Genomic DNA, 18,256 nt, shown 5'->3' on the forward strand with positions numbered 1-18,256 from the left:
CCGGCCACCAGGCCACATCTCGACCAGCCAGGAAGAAGCCTCCAACAGTGCCCCGGTTGGTCTTCAGCATGGCCTGAGCGGAAGGGAAGACATGTGACAGTCAAAGCACAGCAGATGCAATCAAGATGCCCCAGAGACTGGCCATGCTGCTGAGGAAAGTGACCTCTTCCAGCTCTCCTGAAGAAACATTTTCCTGGAGACCGTAATATAGCATTGATTTGTAAAGGGCTTCAAAATCGTAGTTTCATGGGAACTCAGGGACTTTAGGAAATTATATCCCTCAAGGTTTGTCCTAATTGCTCTGTTTACTTTCATTTATGAAAACAATGTGTGGTATCACCAAAGCTGTGCTTGGAAGAAAATTTGCAGCCTCAAACTCATTGCTAAAAGGAAAGAAGGAGCACCAATGCACTAAGCCTCCAACTCAACTAAGAGAGTGAGCAAACAACAAAGGAAAAGAAAAGAAGTGAGATAATAAAAATAATGTGTCTATTCGTTATGCCACATGCTGGAGATGCTGAACAGAGTAAGTCTGAAGTGCCCAGTGCTGGTTCCATTCACTCGCTGGGGTTGTTAGGAGAACCAATTAAGTCAGTGCAAGCATTATTGACGTCACACACAAGAAAATGATTCTAAGAGAAGGACAATGAAATCTGTGACAGTTGCTAATGTCTGTCAGCCTTATCATACCACACGGTTCCCTCCTTTACATGTTTTACCCCCAAGCCTTGTTCCCACCAAAGCCCATGGAGTTCCTACATACCCACAACCCGACAGCCATCACCACCATGAAATAGACAACAATGACGGAGATGTCAGCAGCGTTTCGGATGCGCTCTGACATCTCAGGAGGGCTTGGGGTCCCAATGCTGGGGCTCAATGTGCTGGCCATGGCTGCAGGCGATGTCGTCCCCATCCCAGGAAGGGCCCTTTCCTTTATATAGGCTCTGGGTTAATGATCAGCCTCGAGCAGGTGGGGCACGCTATCAGTACCAGCTCCTGAGCATAGGGACCTTTAAACCTTTTCTCTACAATTCTGAGACCCTGGCCCTCCAGCAGTCAGCGTTGGTCTAAGTGGAATATGAGAATGAGGGCTGAGAGACAAGAAATTGGAGGTGGAGGGTGGGGTGTTCCCTGTGTGGAAAGACAGGGTCTTTAAGAAGATTCGACCTGGTTGAATGAAGATTAGGGAGAGATGATGGGGACAACGAGGGGAGGACACAGGTTAAAGGGCCAGAAAAGAGTCAGGAAGGATAGGGGGTGAGGATCCCTAACAGAGCAGATAAGATTCCTGACCCAAGAATTATATCTCCTGAAAGTGAAGTTAATTGTGTATTTCAATGGTTCCAAAACCCCATATTTCTCTGGAACAGATAATCTAAGGTGGCGTCATATGACACTTCAGGACTGTGGTGGCCCATGCAGGACAGATAGGGGCTCTATAAGCATTGCATGTGGAGAGGGGGCAGACAGGGCTGTGGACATCAGAGTGGACTGGGCCAGAGGTTTTGACAATGGGTGACTTCAACCTAAAAGCATGTGATAGTGATTTTAGCACTCAATGCCCATGACCCCTCCATCGCCTGAAGTTAAAAGTGAAGCCTCAACACTCTTTCCCCCCCATATTTTATTTTGGTAAAGTATACATAACATAACATAAAATTTACTATTGTCATGACTTTGAAGTGTACAATTGGGTGGCATTAGTACAATATTGTGCTACCATCGCCACTATCCGTTTTTAGAACCTTGTCATTATTCCTAACAGAAGTTTTGTACCCAATAAACAATAACTGCCCAGTCCTCCCTCTTCTCAGCCTCTTGTAACCTCTATTCTACACTCTTTCTCTGAATTAGCCTGTTCGAGGTGTCTCACATAAGTGGGATCATACAATATTTGTCCTTCTGTGTTGGGTTTATTTCACTTAGCTTGTTTTCAAGGTGCGTCCATGTTGTAGAATGTATCAGAATTGTATTCCTTTTCAAGGCTGAATAATATTCCATTGCATGTATACAGCACATTTTGTTTATTCATATATCTGTCAATGGACATTTGGGTTGTTTCCACCTGTTAGCTATTGTGAGTAATGCTGCTATGAACATTGGTGTACAAATATCTGTTTGGGTGCCTGCTTTCAACTCTTTTGAGTATACATCTAGAAATAGAGCTGCTGGGTCATAGGACAACATGTTTAACCTTTTAAAGAAGCACTAAACTGTTTTCTAAGAAGCTGCACTATTGTGCTTTCCCTCCAGCAATGCACAAGGGTACCAGTTTCTTCACATAGTCACCAAAACTTGCTATTTTCAGTTTTTAAAATTCACTGATATGTGGTATATAAACCCAAAACAAGACAAACAAATGAGAAACAAAAACTCATAGACACAGACAATAGTTTAGTGGTTACCAGAGGGTAAGGGGGGTGGGGGAGGGAGATGAGGGTAAGGGGGATCAAATATATGGTGATGGAAGGAGAACTGACTCTGGGTGGTGAACACACAATGGGATTTATAGATGATGTAATACAGAATTGTACACCTGAAATCTATGTAATTTTACTAACAACTGTCACCCCAATAAATTTAAAAAAAAGAGACATGACCCATTAAAATGGGCAAGAGAGCTGAATAAATAGATCTTAATAGAAAATATACAAATCGCCAATAAGCAAATGAAAAAAGTCCTCGACAATATAAGTTATCAAGAAAAGAAATTGCAACTACAGTGAGGTAGAAATATGTAACAAACATAAGAAATAAATTGGTAAATTGGACTTCATCAAAGTTTAAATCCCCTGCTTTTTGAAAGGCACTGTTAAGAGAACAATCAGACAAGTGATCGACTGAGAATATATAAGCAAATCATAACTACGGCAAAGGACTTGTATCTGTAACATATAAAGAACTCATACAACTCAATGGTTAGAAGGTAACTCCATTAAATTACGGCAGACACTTCCCCAAAGATGTACATGATGGAAACAAACACATGAGAAGCATCATGAAATAATATGGAAATGCAAATCAAAACAAAAAAATACTCACAACATGTGTATGAAAATGGGTGAAAGTGAAGAGTCTGACCTTATACTGTTCTGGTCAGGATGTGGACCCGAAACTCCCATAAACTGCTGGTGGGAGTGGGAATTCGATAAACTGCTTTGGAAAATACTTTGCCATTTTCTAAAGAGGTTAAACATATGCCTTGTTTATGATTCAGCTATTATTTTTACCCAAGAAAAAATGAAGTGCATATCAGTGCAAACACTTATACACCAATATGCATGGCAACTTTATTCATTTGTAATAGACATAACTTTATATATTCAGACATATCAGCTAAGAAATCAAACATTCATGCTATTAATAGTTATATATTAACATATACATACATTTATATATTTATTTATAATATAGATAACACTTTATGTGTAATAGTTCCCAACATGGAAACACCACAAATACCTGTTCACAGGTGAATGGATAAACACACAGAGGAATAGCCATTTAATGGGATACTATTTAGGAAGGGCTGATCTATATATACATGCAAAACATGGCTAGACCTCAAAAGATTATGCTAAATGAAGGAAGGGAGAAAAACAGAAAAAATAAGATTCAATTCATAGGAAATTCTATGCATTATGCACTATCTTATAATGACAAAAGGCAGATCAGGGATTACCTAGGGATTGTGGAGGAGGAGGCAGGAGGGAGAGACTTCAAAGGGGGCATGTGAACACATTTAAGTGTGACAGATATACTATTACTACCTTGGCTGTGGTAATAAATTCACGGGTGCACACATGTGAGAAGAAACCACATTCTACAGTCAATTATGGGCAGATGATTGTATGAAAATCGTCCCTCACTGAAGTTGTACTTAGTGTATGTGGGTCTCTTCCTTATGACAGAGAAAGTTCTTTACAGTGTGGCTCCGATGACTGTTACCTGGCCAGCAGCTTTAATACCATCAGGCCACAGCAATGGTCACCTTTATGTTCTGCCATCTGCTCCACAAATCGACTCTATTTCATATAGCTGAGTATTTGCAAACTCTGCTGAACTTCCAAGATCCGAGCCTATCTTCTCGGAATACTGAGCGCTTTCTTTTTCCACCAGCAGGACCCCCGCACCCCTTCCAGACCTAGATCTCCAGTTGCCTCCTTCCTGTTTCTGCTCAGTCCTTAATCCCAGAGCCCTCTGCATTCTTACTGCAGGTACTTCTGTCTCGTCCAGTGGTCATATTTGCCACCGCTCTTACTCCTCGCAGTCTAGGAATTCCCTCCATGGAAAAGGCGGCTTGTTAATATCAGTTGCCATGGGATAGAGCAGGGCTTGTGGCCCATGGATGTTGGAGGAATGACAGTGACCCAGCTATGAGGCCTAAATTACTACCATTATTGCCACTAAGAGACTGAAGTTTGACCAGTGGGCAGCAGGGGGCGCTGTGGGCCTCCCCCAGGGTCTGACAGTGGGACCCCTACTGTTTAATCCCCCCAAACTCCCCAGGCCTGGGGCCCTGGTGCCTGTGTTTGCTAAAGAGGACTCAGCAGCTGTGTCCTCTCTGGGCTGGTGAGGGTCCTGCTCACAGGTCTGTGTCAGGACCCAGCAGGTGCTTCCTCATGGTCCCTGCCTGGGGACAAACTCTGAGACTCACCCTCAGACCCTGTCTGTCTAAAGAACTAAGCTCAGACTTCAGCTGTGGTCAGGGTGATGCAGGTTCTCCAGCAGGGGAAACTCATTTGTGTGAGCAGCCCCTCCTCTTTCAGGCCAGTGGAGAAGATAAAAGAAGCCTGGAGCAACTGAGGCCCAGCTCTGGGTTACAGGAGGGCTGTGTGCACCATGGCCTGGACCCCTGTCCTCCTCGTGCTCCTCTCTCACTGCACAGGTATGGACAGGCCTCAGGGAGCAGGGTATCCTCTAGCTTCACTCCTCCTTGCTCAGAATCCTGAGAAAGTTTCCTGATTCTTGGCCGAGAAACCATAAGTGTCTGTGTTTGCAGGTTCCCTCTCCCAGCCTGTGCTAACTCAGCCGTCCTCCCTCTCTGCATCTCCGGGAGCATCAGCCAGACTCACCTGCACCCTGAGCAGCGGCTTCGTTGTTGGTGGATATGTCATTGCATGGTACCAGCAGAAGTCAGGGAGCCCTCCCCGGTATCTTCTGGCTTTCAAGTCAGACTCAGACAAGGTACAAGGCTCTGGGGTCCCCAGCCGCTTCTCTGGATCCAAAGACACCTCGGCCAATGCAGGGCTTCTGCTCATCTCTGGGCTGCAGCCTGAGGACGAGGCTGACTATTACTGTGCTACATTGCACAGCAACAGTGGTACTTACACAGTGCTCCAGACCCATGGGGAAATGAGACTAAAACCCCCGCTGTGCTCTTCCTATGGGGGCTATCATCCCTGTGCCTTGCACCAAGTCTAACTCAGGGTGACATCTATTGTCCCTCTTTTGTCAGTAAGTCTTCCTGAGACTCTTGGATGTGCATTTTTTTTCTAATTTTCCTTAGGTAAAATAAATGTTCATTCATTGATTGCTGATATCTTCTCAGGCTGATCATGTCTATACAGGTACAAAATAGTCCTTAGGGCTATGTACCGCTCCTGGGGAATGATAGACGAGGAAGGAGGTGGTTGCCCCCACCCATGCCCAGCCCAGGGTCTTACCTGACTCAGAGATGTGGGTGGTCTGAGCGCTTCTGCTCAGTCCCCGGGCCCAGCACTGGTAAATTAGGGTCATGCTCCCTCACCACTGAGACAGGTTCTGTAAGAACCACCTATTCCTCATCTCATGCCAAGATGTCAGGCTAAGGACACTCACGGTTTGGGGACACTCAGATGAAGAACATCCATCCAAGACAAACTCGAAGAAGGATCATACAAATGTGGAGGAAGCTATTTCCCTATCCTATTGTGTTAGGAACCCAACTGTTGCAACATTCCAGCCCTGGCCTGTGGTCCTGCCCTGCTCATCCTTCTCTCCGCACAGGTGAGGGGCTGAGGGGTTTCTGGAGGCGGCTCATCAGAAGCACCTTCCCTGTTCCTCTTTTCTGTTCCCAGTATAGGGTTGGCCCTTTGTACTGGCTTCCAATCCTGCTCAGAGTGAAGCAGCCACATGTAGGTGACTCCAACTCTCTCTGGATGACCTGACCTGAGGTGGCCTGGACAGCCATCTGGGCCTCCCCCAGTGACCTAACTCCCCTGCGTTTCCAGGTGCAGTGAACACGGATCCCAGTCACGTCCACGCATCTCCCCTGAGCCGCTGCTCAATCTCCCCCATCACATCACCTGCACGGCCTCTAACCCACTTCATTTAGTACAGACCGAGCCTCTCAGTAGGGCTGCTTCTCCAGGACCCCAAATACATCCTGCTGCTCCTGGCCCAGCCCATGTCTGCTTCTCATGAAGGCTCAGGTGAGGGTAGAAGGGCTGTGGATCAGCTGAGCCCATTCTTGTACGTTTCCCCATGAAAGCCCGATGGGTGGGGACGCCACGTGACATTGTTGTGGTGTTTGCACTTGCAGGTGCTGCCAAATGAGGACAACCTTCCCTCTGAATCTGTGTGTTTCGGAGCTTGGACCAGCTGTGGAAAGGAGAATCCGCTCTTGTGTTGGGGACAGTTTGTGTGGAAGGAATTGTCACTTGACCCTGTGATGCTGAGATTGTTAATTATGACAGAGTTCCTGAACCCTTACATAGGCCATGGGGTAATGGTTAAAGAATAGATTTGACTTCTTACATGCTGCCAATGACTATAAAGTTTCTGGGCTCTAAATTAAAAAAAAAAAATGTCAGTATGCCCCCTACAAGCCACTGTTTTCGTGGCTTGAGCAGCCTGTCATCCTGCAGTGTAAGGCTCACGGGACCCCTGGGGAATGTAGAGCTCCTGCAGGAGGGGTTTATACATTTTGCACAAAACCCCCATAAGGACTGTCACTAGGTTGAGACACTGTCCTATATGGCCTGGGGGTGTTACTGTCCTTATCAGGAGGGAAACTTCCCTCCACAACTGTCATTTGTCCTGGACTGAGGGACGCCGATGGAATCAGTACAGGGGTTAATGGAAAATGGCCTTGACTTTCTTCCTCAGTCGAGGGATTCGGGAAGAATGGAAGAGACTGGGGTCTCTATGACATTGACCCCTGAGACAAGCGTCCAGAAAAGAAGAGCAGATTTTCACCCAGGGCTGTGGTAAATGTTCAAAATGGTGCAATTTATCTTCTGGATGGCGGAATAGTTTATATGCTGGGAGTTATAATATAGGTGACAGATTACATACTATAGATAGTAAATTATAATTAGAAATCACATGGTCATTTTTTATTAGGAAAACAGAAATATAATAAGAACTGAATTGGCCTAGAAGTGTGGAGGGGAAGTTTTAGAATGTGGTGCTCATCTGCATAGGTGCCCTAGATCCTCTGGGAATTTCCTGAATAAACAATGTCACCAGAGTCACTGACCCACTGGGAATAATAACAGAGTTGTTTGAGTAGACTGATTAGGACGTCTAGTAAGTAATTGGCTCTGACCTTGATTTATATGTCAAAATTGCAGTACATCTGAGTTTTAACCCACAGCCTGGGGTTCAGTGTTCACCTTCCTGTCCCAACTCGGGGCACACGCTGTTCCACCCCTTCCCTGTGTCCTCTGTGGACATCTTCCTCCAGCTGTCCCCGAATGTCCCCTTGCCGGTCCCTCTGTCCCAAGTTCTGTCACAGAACTTCCCGCAGAGCTCAATCTCCCTCATGCAGTGTGAGGACAGCCACGGCAGGGATTAGAAATCTTCCAGTACAGGGAGTGAAGTTGCAAGCCGGTCCCCGGTGGTCCCTGCTGGAGACCCAGGCCCTGCTCTGTCCCCACAGCAGCCTCACGGTGTCCAGGCTCCTCTCCCTCCTGCTCTGGAAGAGTCAGTATCTGCACCTTCTATGTCATCTTCTGTGAAGGTCTGTGTCCCCGCAGTGAGTTCTTGTCACAGTCAGGCCCCAGAGAGAGCCCTGTGGAGACAGATCCACTCTGCTCTGTTCCTGACATTGTGTCCTCAGGCACACAGCGGTCCTCACAGTATCCTGGGTCAGGATTCACAGTGCTACCCGCTGGTCCACATGGCTGAGTTCCTGAGCCTTCGGGTTCAAAGTCAGGAGAGGGGTTTCGGCACCAGGGAAGTTGGGGCCTGACATGCTGGGTAAAGCCTGAGCCTCGTCCAGGGAAAGTGGGTGAAGAAGGTCCATGGATGTCTTTCCTACAGCTGAAAACACTCCGTGCCATGGGGACTCTGATGATGGTTTCTCCCGAGTCTGCAGGGACTGCCTGTGTCCTCCTCTCCTCTCCTACATGATGGAGCTTGTCAACAGTCCAGGGTGTAGGTGTAGGGCTGGGGACTAGCAGGGAGCAGAAACTACCCAGATTTGATTCAAATTACTTCAGGCCCTGACTCTGTGGACAAGACCCAGACTCAGAATGCACCTTCTCCTGCACAGGGAGCAGCAGACACATTGGGGGTTCCCATAGCAATGGCTCGCAGGGAGAACCCCTATGTGTGCGGTTAGGACAGCACTGATTGACCTTCTGGGTAACCAGCCTGCTTTTCTCAGCTCTGGGATTGTCAGCTCGGTCTCCTTGACCAGCTCTGGGCTCCAGACTGAGAACGAGACAGATGATCACTGTCAGACACCTGACTTTACCCTCCATGTCACCAAGAGCTATTGCGCCCTGGTGAAGTGAGGTCACGACCTGCCCTCCACTCCTGTCTGACCCATCCCTCCTCTATCCCTGCCTGTGACCTGCATCTGCTCAGGGTGTGTCTTCCTCTGACACTTGCTACTAATAGCAGAGGATGGGATCAGTGAAAATAAGTTCTTTTCTTACTGGTCTCCCCATACAAACACAATCAATTTGATTTTAGAAGCAAAAATAGTTGTCCACACGTGGTGGGTATAGATGAGGTGGGGGTGGAGATGAGGTGAGAGCAGAAGCCCAGCTTGTGTCATCGGGGGAATCCACTTACGTCTCTGCCAGAACCCATGGATCTCCCCTCCTCCTGCCCCTGGATTTGCTGGTCATTTCCTGAGTCCTGAATCCTTAGGAGAGATGGGTTTATCTTTCTCCTCCAGTTATTTTCCTCTCTGGTTCATTTTTACAAATGGCATTGGATACATTTTAGTTATTTTAATCCTAGTGTCTATGGTCCCAACACCAATTATTATAAATAATCTCCATAGTATACTACCATTTCCAGAAAGTTCTGCTTTCATTCAGTGCCGGTTCATGGAGCATTTGCCAGTGAAATGAATCTGGGCCTAGGATCTGAGATAAGATAACAGGTGTTGGGTGCCCCATAACCAGTAGTGGAGGAAGAATCTATAACAGGGAGAATTCCCTTCATAGAAGTGTTTCTTTATATCAATTTTCACATCCAGAAAAATTATAAAATAGACTCAAATATTTTTAATGTATACAAGTAACAAGAAAACAATGAATTGTCAGGATAACTACAATAATCAAATGAAAACCTAGAGTGGGATGTAACAGCAGAAAATCCTGTTTCCAACACCAATGTGTTTCCACAGCAATGGCAGACATGTCAGGCCTGGGCCTGCAACATGGCGGTGGGGAACCTATCAGGAGACCCTCACACAGCGACAGCAACAAACACAGCACAGTCACAAAGAAGATCACTTCTAAGGAAAACCATGCAGATTTGTTTCCACGTATGAGGTACTTTGGGGGATTGTAAGCTTTTAAGTTTCAGCAACAGGTTGTAGATGGTCCTATTGGATAATCAGTCAGACTCCTGGCAGAAGCAAACTCACATGCCAGGTTGTGCTGACACATATGGTCATTTAAGGAATGTGCAGGACACGCTGTATTTGGCAGCCTTGTTGACAATAGTGACCCGGAGACAACTAATGTCTTAGCACAAACCCTATGGAGGACACCTACTCATTCTACTGTCCTGAGTGGTGTCACCAGAGATCCATCTACAAAATCAGGGTGTGCAGGGTGCTGGGCGGACTGAGACTCTGAGCCCAGCAGAGGTTCAGGTAAGCAGGACTCAGAGGGCAGGGTCCTGGGCCTGGCCAGGTGGGACAATCCTCTAATGACCTTCCCACACTTGGTCAAGCAGTGTCCTCACAACATGTGACTTTCCTGCACCTGGTGCCTCAGGAGCTACGCTCAGCTCTGACTCACACCCTTGTACCACATGTCACTATTTACCCTGCATGGAGTTGCTGTCCAGGCTTGATGTCCAGGAAAGATGCACAGACAGTCACACCTCAGGAACTCATTTTTATGAGGAAACCTAACCGAGAGAACTAAGAATAATAGTTAGCTGGGGAGTAAGGCAGGGGGGCTCAGCTCCAACCATCAGAGTTCTGGGGGCATCTCCAAAATGGCCCAGATTCCTCTCTCACCTTCCTCAATCACTGGACAAGGAGATGACATTCGGGGCTCATGGGTCTGTCCTTTCCTCCTGGCATCTGAGCCCAGGTGTCAGTCATCCCCTTGTTTCTACCACCTTCTCTCACTTCTTCCAGGTATTGTGCTGACTCTGCACTTGACCATCTCCATAGTTTCTGAGATTCAATGCTTATCCACATACAGACGTATGTACACCGACTCAGTGAGCTCTTCCCTCTAACGAAGTCGAAGCCAGAGGTATCATGAGCGAACTCCATCAAACATTCAAGACATTCTATGAACTTAAAATAGAGGTCATTTATCTCAAACTCAAGTTCTTATTTTAGTAAACCCATGACACCAAACCAACAGGAACAGTATCAGATCTGAAAATATGAGGACAGTATAATTTATGAACATAGATGTAAGGAGTACTCAGCATGTTAGCAAACAGAACTCTTATTTGATTAAGAAAGATTTGCTTTCAGCACCAGAGAATTTTGGGCTGAGAACAGGATCTTTGGGAGGCCTGTGTGGTTGATGACCATGAACTTGGAGGAAGAAACAAGTTCTATACGATCTGAACAGGTTCTGAGCCATAGGTCAGATGCCACCATCGTGATGGGAACCTCTGAGCTCTCAACATGTGGTCCTGACACACTATGGCAGGAAACGATGCAGTGACTACAATGGGACTCATCCATCCCCCAGCCCATGGTGGGCAGCAGGCATCAGCATGGGCCTTCAGGGATAAAAGCACAGCCCAAAGCAGCTCTTACATGGGATAAGCAGTCACCCACAAAGCAGAGGAGAGCTGCTCTCTGCTCCTCCTGCAGGGGAAGCTCTTGGGCCCTGGTTCTTCTGCCATGTGCAGCTTCCCATCATCACTTCACCACTGGCTTCTAGTTGTCACCCGGACCTTCTCTATGAGAGAGAGTATTGTGAGCCTTGGTGCCTTGTGAATGGGGAGACAGTGTGTAGGGATGACACACATCAGGGCCCCTGCTTGTAACTGTGACCTCCCAGCTTATGCATGGTGACATATGTAATAAATACTATGTCTGTTGTCATATTTTAGAACACATTTCCAACGAATATGGTATTTGTGATTCTATTTTGTACTCACCTATGAAAGCTAATATTTTTGTTTTCAGATATTTTAATTATCTTTTGTCATTTTTCCTTTTGTACTAAATTTGAGATCCTCTCATTCTTTTCAAAAATTTACATAAGTGTGTATATAGGTGCGTTATGTGTGGATCAATACACATACGTGTTGTGATCAACACACATGGTGAACGCAGCTGCCGAATGCCATCCAACAGAAAGGCAGGATCTGCAATGTGGGAAGGAGCACGTCGAACCTTAGTAACAGTGTGTGACAAGTTTCAGCTTGTTTGGTGTAGTCAGTGAGGTGTGAGGTACGGTTGAGAGAAGGTGTGTTTTAAAGTGTGCTGTAAATCATCCTCCATCATGACAACGCTCTGTGTCACACATCACGTCTGGCATATGGCAATTTCTGTCTAATGAACATATGACGGTGTGTCCCCATCCACCTCATTCACTGGATCTGGCACCGTGGGACTTCTGGCTCTTCCCCAAAGTCAAAATGAACATGAAAGGTAAATGTTTTCAATCAATTCAAGACATTGAGGCATCCATGACAGCATAACTAAAGACACTCATGAAAGAGGACTTCAGAACATCTTCAGAAAGTGGCAAGAACGATGGGATAAGTGCTCAAAGCAGGGGGCTTATTTTAAGGGGGGTGAATGGCAATGTGTCTTTTACTGTAACATATTTTTTTTTACATATTTTGTAATTTAAACATTCACTGTACTTTTTGACCACAGCTCACATACATACAAGTGTGTGTAATATATACACATATGTGATATTGTGATTTATGATAAGAAATACATACTTAGTTTTTATTCCATTTTTGTCACTGAGCTCCTAAAACCCTTGGAATTTCCTAAGTGATGAGAGCTGTAAAAGAGTCTTTTGTTTTTTAATGAGATGACTTAGGGCCTCACCTCAGGTTGGTAGATATTTGCCAGGAGAACCAACCATGTGATTGCAGGGTTGGAACTTTCAGTCATAGGCTCCTGACCTGTGGGATGGGGAGAGAGGCTGGAGGTGAAATGACTTATCAGTGGCCAATGAGTCAATCAGTTGTGCCTATGTAATGAAGCCTCCATGAAAACCCAAATAACCTGGGCACTGAAAGCTTCAGGGTAGGTGAGCACTGGAGGTGCTGGAGAGTAGCGCCACTCGAGAGGGCATGGAAGCTCCACACACTTTACCCACAGCTTCCCCTATGCATGTCTTCCATCTGGCTGTTTCTGAGTGATATCCTTTCATAATCAGCCACTGATCTAGTAAGCAAAATGTTCCTCTGAGTTCTGTGGGCCCCTGTAACAAATTAATCTAACCCTAAGAGGGTGGGGAGAGACCTCTGGAACCTTCCATCTATAGCTGATCAGAAGTAAAGGTGATAGATAACCTGGACTTGTGCGACAGCTTCTGAAGTTGGGGTGGGGTTGGGAGAATGGGGGGCAGTCTTGTGGGACTGAACCCATAACCTGTGGAATCTGATGCTGCCTCCAGGTAGATAGTGACACAATTGAGTTGAATCAGAGGGAGCCCAGCTGGTGTTGCAGAATTGCTTGGTGGTGTGAGGTAACCTCCCCCCATAACTTCACACATTGAAATTGGTGTCCGTACTTTAAACATACAATAGTTTTTTATCTAACTTATCAGAGGCACATTTGGTTATTAAGAATAGCAGAAATTAACAAGAATCGTTCTAACATGCATTGAGTCTCTCAAGCACAGATGATGAGAAATTAAATGATCATGCAAACATTACCGAACAATTCATTAGCAAGGCAGGTCTGAGATGGTGGCTTTCGAAGACTGAGCTCACCTCTCCCTGGAACACAATGTATGTACACCTACATTTAGGGCAATTTCTCCTGAGAGACAAGTGAGGGAGAATTGAGCAGCTTCTGCACAACAAAGAGAGAGAGAGAGACTTCATAGAGAAAACTGGGGGACTGGGAAAGCTGTGAGACCTGAGGGGAGTCTCCAGGATTGGAGGAGGAGGTGAGCGCCATTGTTTCCATTTCCTCTCCACCTGGAGAGCTCAGCTGGGAGCTCTACCCAGGTGCTCTGGACAACATGGAAGGCCTCTGTAGAGAGTTCCTGGACACCCTTCTGGGAAATCACCTCAGGAAGAACAACCGGGCCCCAAAGTACACACTCCAGCAACAGGCCACCCACCCTGAGCCCACACCTGCAGGCCAGCTGGCGCCACAGGTGATGCAGTGTCCGCCCTGACCCCACGCAGCCTGTCACAGCACACAGCACAGTCTACACAGAGGTCACTTCTAGACAAGTCCATGTTTTCCAATAGCAAGAGATAACTATTTCATCTCATCCATAGTAACAAATACAGAAAGTCAAACAAAATGAGAAGACAGAGGGATATGCTCCAAATGAAGAAACATGGAAAGGAATAAAATAACCTTCACAGCCAAGGGAGATGGAGACAGACACCCTTATAATCTGAGTAGAACATAAAGACAGCCCTGAGGTGATGGGAAGGCTACCTGCAGGGTCACACGTCCTCGCCTTAATGCAGGTAACCAGTGGACCGATCAGTGGGGAGGCGGGAGCTGTCTCTGATGGGCTCTAGTCACCATATCACAAAAATATTTCTGTGTCTGGGCACCAGGTGGAGCAAAGGGCCCATTTCTGAGTGTCTGGGGGTGATCAGAGTTTAGACCAGACACCTGGCACTGCCTGGTACCCTCTGCTCAGCGGTCACAGCTGTGACCTCCCCACACCCTGGGACCCACACAGCCCCTCCCCTGCCCACACCCCTGACATCTTCAGGCACAGGGGTCTGACCCAGGACCCAGTGAGGGATCAGAAACCTGGGGGGTCTCATTTGCATGAGTGGACCCTCCCTCTCTCAGAGTATGAAGAGGGGAAGGGAGACATTTGGGGGAAGCTCTGCTTCAGCTGTGGGGCCACAGAAGGCAGGACTCGGTGACCATCTTCACCATGGCCTGGTCCCCTCTCCTCCTCACCCTCATCGCTCACTGCACAGGTGACTGGCTACGGGGACAGGGGAAAGGACCCTGGGAAGACACATGGGGCCCTGCTTCCTCCTCTTGTCTCTAGACCCAGAATCACCATGTCTGTGTCTCTCCCTCTTCCAGGATCCTGGGCCCAGTCTGTGCTGACTCAGCCGCCCTCCGTGTCTGGGGCCCTGGGACAGAGTGTCACCATCTCCTGCACTGGAAGCAGCTCCAACATCGGGGATGGTTACAGTGTGCAGTGGTACCAGAAATTCCCAGGAAAGGCCCCCAAACTCCTCATCTATGGTGATAGCAATAGACCCTCAGGGGTCCCCAACCGATTCTCTGGCTCGAAATCTGGCAATTCGGGCACCCTGACCATTAGGGGCCTCCAAGCCGAGGACGAGGCTGATTATCACTGCCAGTCCTATGACAAAAGTCTCGGTGCTCGCACAGTGCTCCAGGCCTGTGGAGAAGTGAGACAAAAACCTGCTGTTCCCCCTGTAATGGGGCTTTTCTGAGTAAACCCCACTCCTCTGACAAGACAGCTGCTTCCTCTTTTGGTTGGCATAAAACTGAGGTCTTAAACCCACGTAAGAAAACTTTGAATAGTGTGACCATCTCACAATGTCTGCCACCAAAGACTGTCCTTGGTGACGGTACATTGTCAGATTTTCTCAAACTGAGCAGAAATTCCTGGGTGCTGCGGCAGGCTGCCCTGGGGACAGAGTCCATGAGGGGTGTGTTAGTGCCAGGGCTGCCACAACATAATGCATAGAGTAGGCAGATGAACCAACAGAAATATAGGTTCTTACAGATGTAAATTCTAGAAGTTCAAGATCACGTGTTAGTGCGTTGGCTTCTCCTGAGACCTCTCTCCTTGGTTACAGACGGCTGCATTCTCCCTGGGTCCTCACATGGCCTCTTCTCTGTGTGCGTTCACCCCTGGTTTCTCTTCTTCTTCGTATAAAGATATGGGCTTTACTTGATTAGGGTACCACCCTCACGACCTCAGTTACCTTAATTACCACCCACCAGGCCTGATCTCCAAAGACAGTCTCATTGGTCTTGGGGTGTCTACATAAGATTTTGAGGGGTCACAGTTCAGTCCATATCAAGGGTCAGGACAGAACCAGGAACACAGGGTCCAGCTGTGTCTGGCTTGGGATACTCGATTGTTCAGATGATGTGTCTCCACACCATTTATAGAATACCTACTATGTGCTTGATTTGGGTCTAAGGACTAAGGATATGTTGTGGACAACACAGTAAGGTCGCCATGCTCAGGGAACAGACACTTTCTTGGAGAAGAGAGAGGAAAACAAGCCAAAATATTGTGTCCAGGGTATATTTCCCACCGGGGCACAAAATGTCTTTGTAGTCCCAGGTGTCACATTCATCCAACAAACACAACCTCCACCATCAGAAAGAGAAAGACTTGCCTTCCCTGACCCATTGATCAGGAATCCTGGTATTCAGGATAACTGGAGCAAATCACTTTCCCCATCTCTGTGTCACCATCACGGTGACAATGGAGGGGATTGTCAGATTGATTTAGGTAACACAGGGCCTATCCAGTTGAAACTGGGGTCAGCTACAGATTAACCACATGGCTGGGAGATTTGAGGTCCAAATAGGATAAGAAAATAATGGAAGTTTCACCAAATAGGTCCCCACTCTGTGCATCATTCTTTCCTCATGTTTAGTTCAGGTTGGGACAAGTACTGAGGACACTGGAATCAGGCAGGTGACACCTGCCAGGCTGTTCCCATCTCACAAACTATAGCTCTGCTCCCTGACCATTCTGATATTCCTGCCCAGATCAATTCCAGGCCAAGACATGCTCACTCCCAGATATGAAATTCAGGGTATGTCAGGAGAGGTAGAAAGATGTCCTCACTTCCCAGACGTAGTAAGAAGATAAAGAGGGTTCAAGAACCCCCAGTGTTGGCCACTTGCCCACTACTCCAGGGCACTTCTCCTTCACCTGTCACTCTGTCAGGTGAGGACCAGATTCATGGGTCAAAACATAAATCTTTTGTCTACAGTCTCCCTATGAGGGCTTCTGCTCCCAAACCAAAGAAACCATCCCTCTCTTTGGTCACCTCTGTGTCATGGCTGACATCCTCACAGGATCCTGGTCACAGGGAGTGAGATGAGAGTCCTCAGCCTGACCCTGATTCCGCTGTGACTCTGCCCCTCTGGGATGCAAATCAACTATAGGAGCCCCAGCTGAACTCTCCTGGTTTCCCGTATCTTGGACTTTCCTTGTCAGGGACATTCTGGAATATTCTGTGTCTATCTACAACATCATGTTTTGTCCTCAGACCTAGGGTTATTTATTTTCCCAAATTCTACTCTCTCCCTTATGTTCTCATCTCCTTCCAATCAAAGAGGTAATGGCTTTAAACAATTGTCTTCAGCCTATTGTCACAAAAGTGTGTGTGTGGCGAAGGAATGTGGATTTCTGGTCAGCAAAGAAAAGATTTAGTAGCCTCTGGAAATCACTTTAGGACCTAAGAAAAGTAACTACTGAGCTTAAGGACAGTCCTCAGTGACAACAGTATAGATTTGGTGGAAGAATCCACTTAAACATCCCAGTGAATAACCTTCCAGTTTTAGAGAATATGTTTTAAAAAGTTACAACACGTGACTCTCAAACACAAAGACCACGAAAGTGTGTCACAGGTTTTGTTCAGCTCATATTTTTTCTGAGGAGAACACTGAGATAGTAATTAATTTTAAAGAATGTCTTAAAACATAGTATTTTTATGTCACCAAGATATGGCCAATGATGCAAATTGTGTGTTGGAGATAAAATGATTATTGTTTCAAAGGACAATAGATAGTTTTGGATTTATGTTCTCTGGTTACCATAATTTACAAATTAACATGATTCCATTTATTGACACACTCAAAGAAGGGGATCTACAGTTTGGACGTTGTCTGTCGCACACTTCCCATCCAATCTTTTCTAAGGGGGGACTCTGTCCTCCCTCTGTCACTTCTCACCCTCTGACACATGGCTCCTCCCTGTCTTCCTTTCCAGGAGCCTCAGTGGATCACACTCAGGGAGTCAGTGAGCTCAGTGACCGGACCAACCAAAGCGCATCTTTTACCCTGAGGTACCTGCCCGGCCAGAGCCTCCTTTCTCTGAATTCTGGTCCCGTTGTTCCTGGTCAGCCACCTTTCCTGGGTCATGTGATTCATCTCTGTCCTCCTGTTTGTATCACTTTGTGGACTTCTCCACATCATCACCTAAACACTAACAATCTCCATGTCATGCCCATGTCCCCTCAGCTGTCATATTGTCCCTGACTCCTGCCCCCCTAGCATCTCACCAACCTCATCCCCTCGCAGACCCCTGAGGGCAGCAGCGGCCTCTCTGGTCTCCCTGCATCCAGTGTGGAAGGGGAGGAAGGGAGGCCCCTGTGCACCTCCCACCCCTATGCTTCTTCTTCAGGGTCAGCTCCATGAGGCAGGGATGAGGGTGTCTAGCTCAGCCTGGATGCCCCTGCCAGGCACTGTACCCAACACCAGGTGGGTGCTCAGTAGCTAGTTACCATTGGAGACATGCCCCTCGTCCCCCATGACACATGGACCCGGGCCAGGATGGGGCCTGACCTGGGAGAGTCAGCTGCACACGCTCCTCTCTCTGCCCTCAGCCTGAGAGCTGAGGGTGCACCTCCCAGGGAGACAGCACCCTGTGAACTGGGGACACAGGAGGACTCGTCCTCTGCATGAGAGTCTATGCAGACTAACAAA

General features: G+C 47.1%; 1 protein-coding gene and 2 gene segments (V, D, J or C); 2 read left to right on the forward strand and 1 right to left on the reverse strand.

The window, feature by feature from the left end:
• The window catches only part of LOC308492691 (solute carrier family 5 member 4), a gene marked incomplete at its 5' end in the record, with an annotated part of 34,121 nt that extends 33,229 nt beyond the window's left edge, over positions 1–892 (reverse strand). For both annotated transcript variants that reach the window (XM_081037902.1, XM_081037903.1), the window contains 2 exons: positions 2–73; positions 764–892. In XM_081037902.1, coding sequence (XP_080894028.1) covers positions 2–73; positions 764–892 — 201 coding nt within the window. The remainder of the gene's footprint in view (position 1; positions 74–763) is intronic.
• Positions 893–4,845: 3,953 nt separating this feature from the next.
• LOC308492633 (immunoglobulin lambda variable 5-39-like) lies at positions 4,846–5,427 on the forward strand. The segment is given in 2 exons: positions 4,846–4,891; positions 5,006–5,427.
• Positions 5,428–14,474: 9,047 nt separating this feature from the next.
• LOC308492634 (immunoglobulin lambda variable 1-40-like) lies at positions 14,475–17,968 on the forward strand. The segment is given in 3 exons: positions 14,475–14,520; positions 14,633–14,967; positions 17,825–17,968.
• Positions 17,969–18,256: the final 288 nt, after the last annotated feature.

Source organism: Rhinolophus hipposideros (genome assembly GCF_964194185.1).
Source record: "Rhinolophus hipposideros genome assembly, chromosome: 24".
NCBI classification, from domain to species: Eukaryota; Metazoa; Chordata; class Mammalia; order Chiroptera; family Rhinolophidae; genus Rhinolophus; species Rhinolophus hipposideros.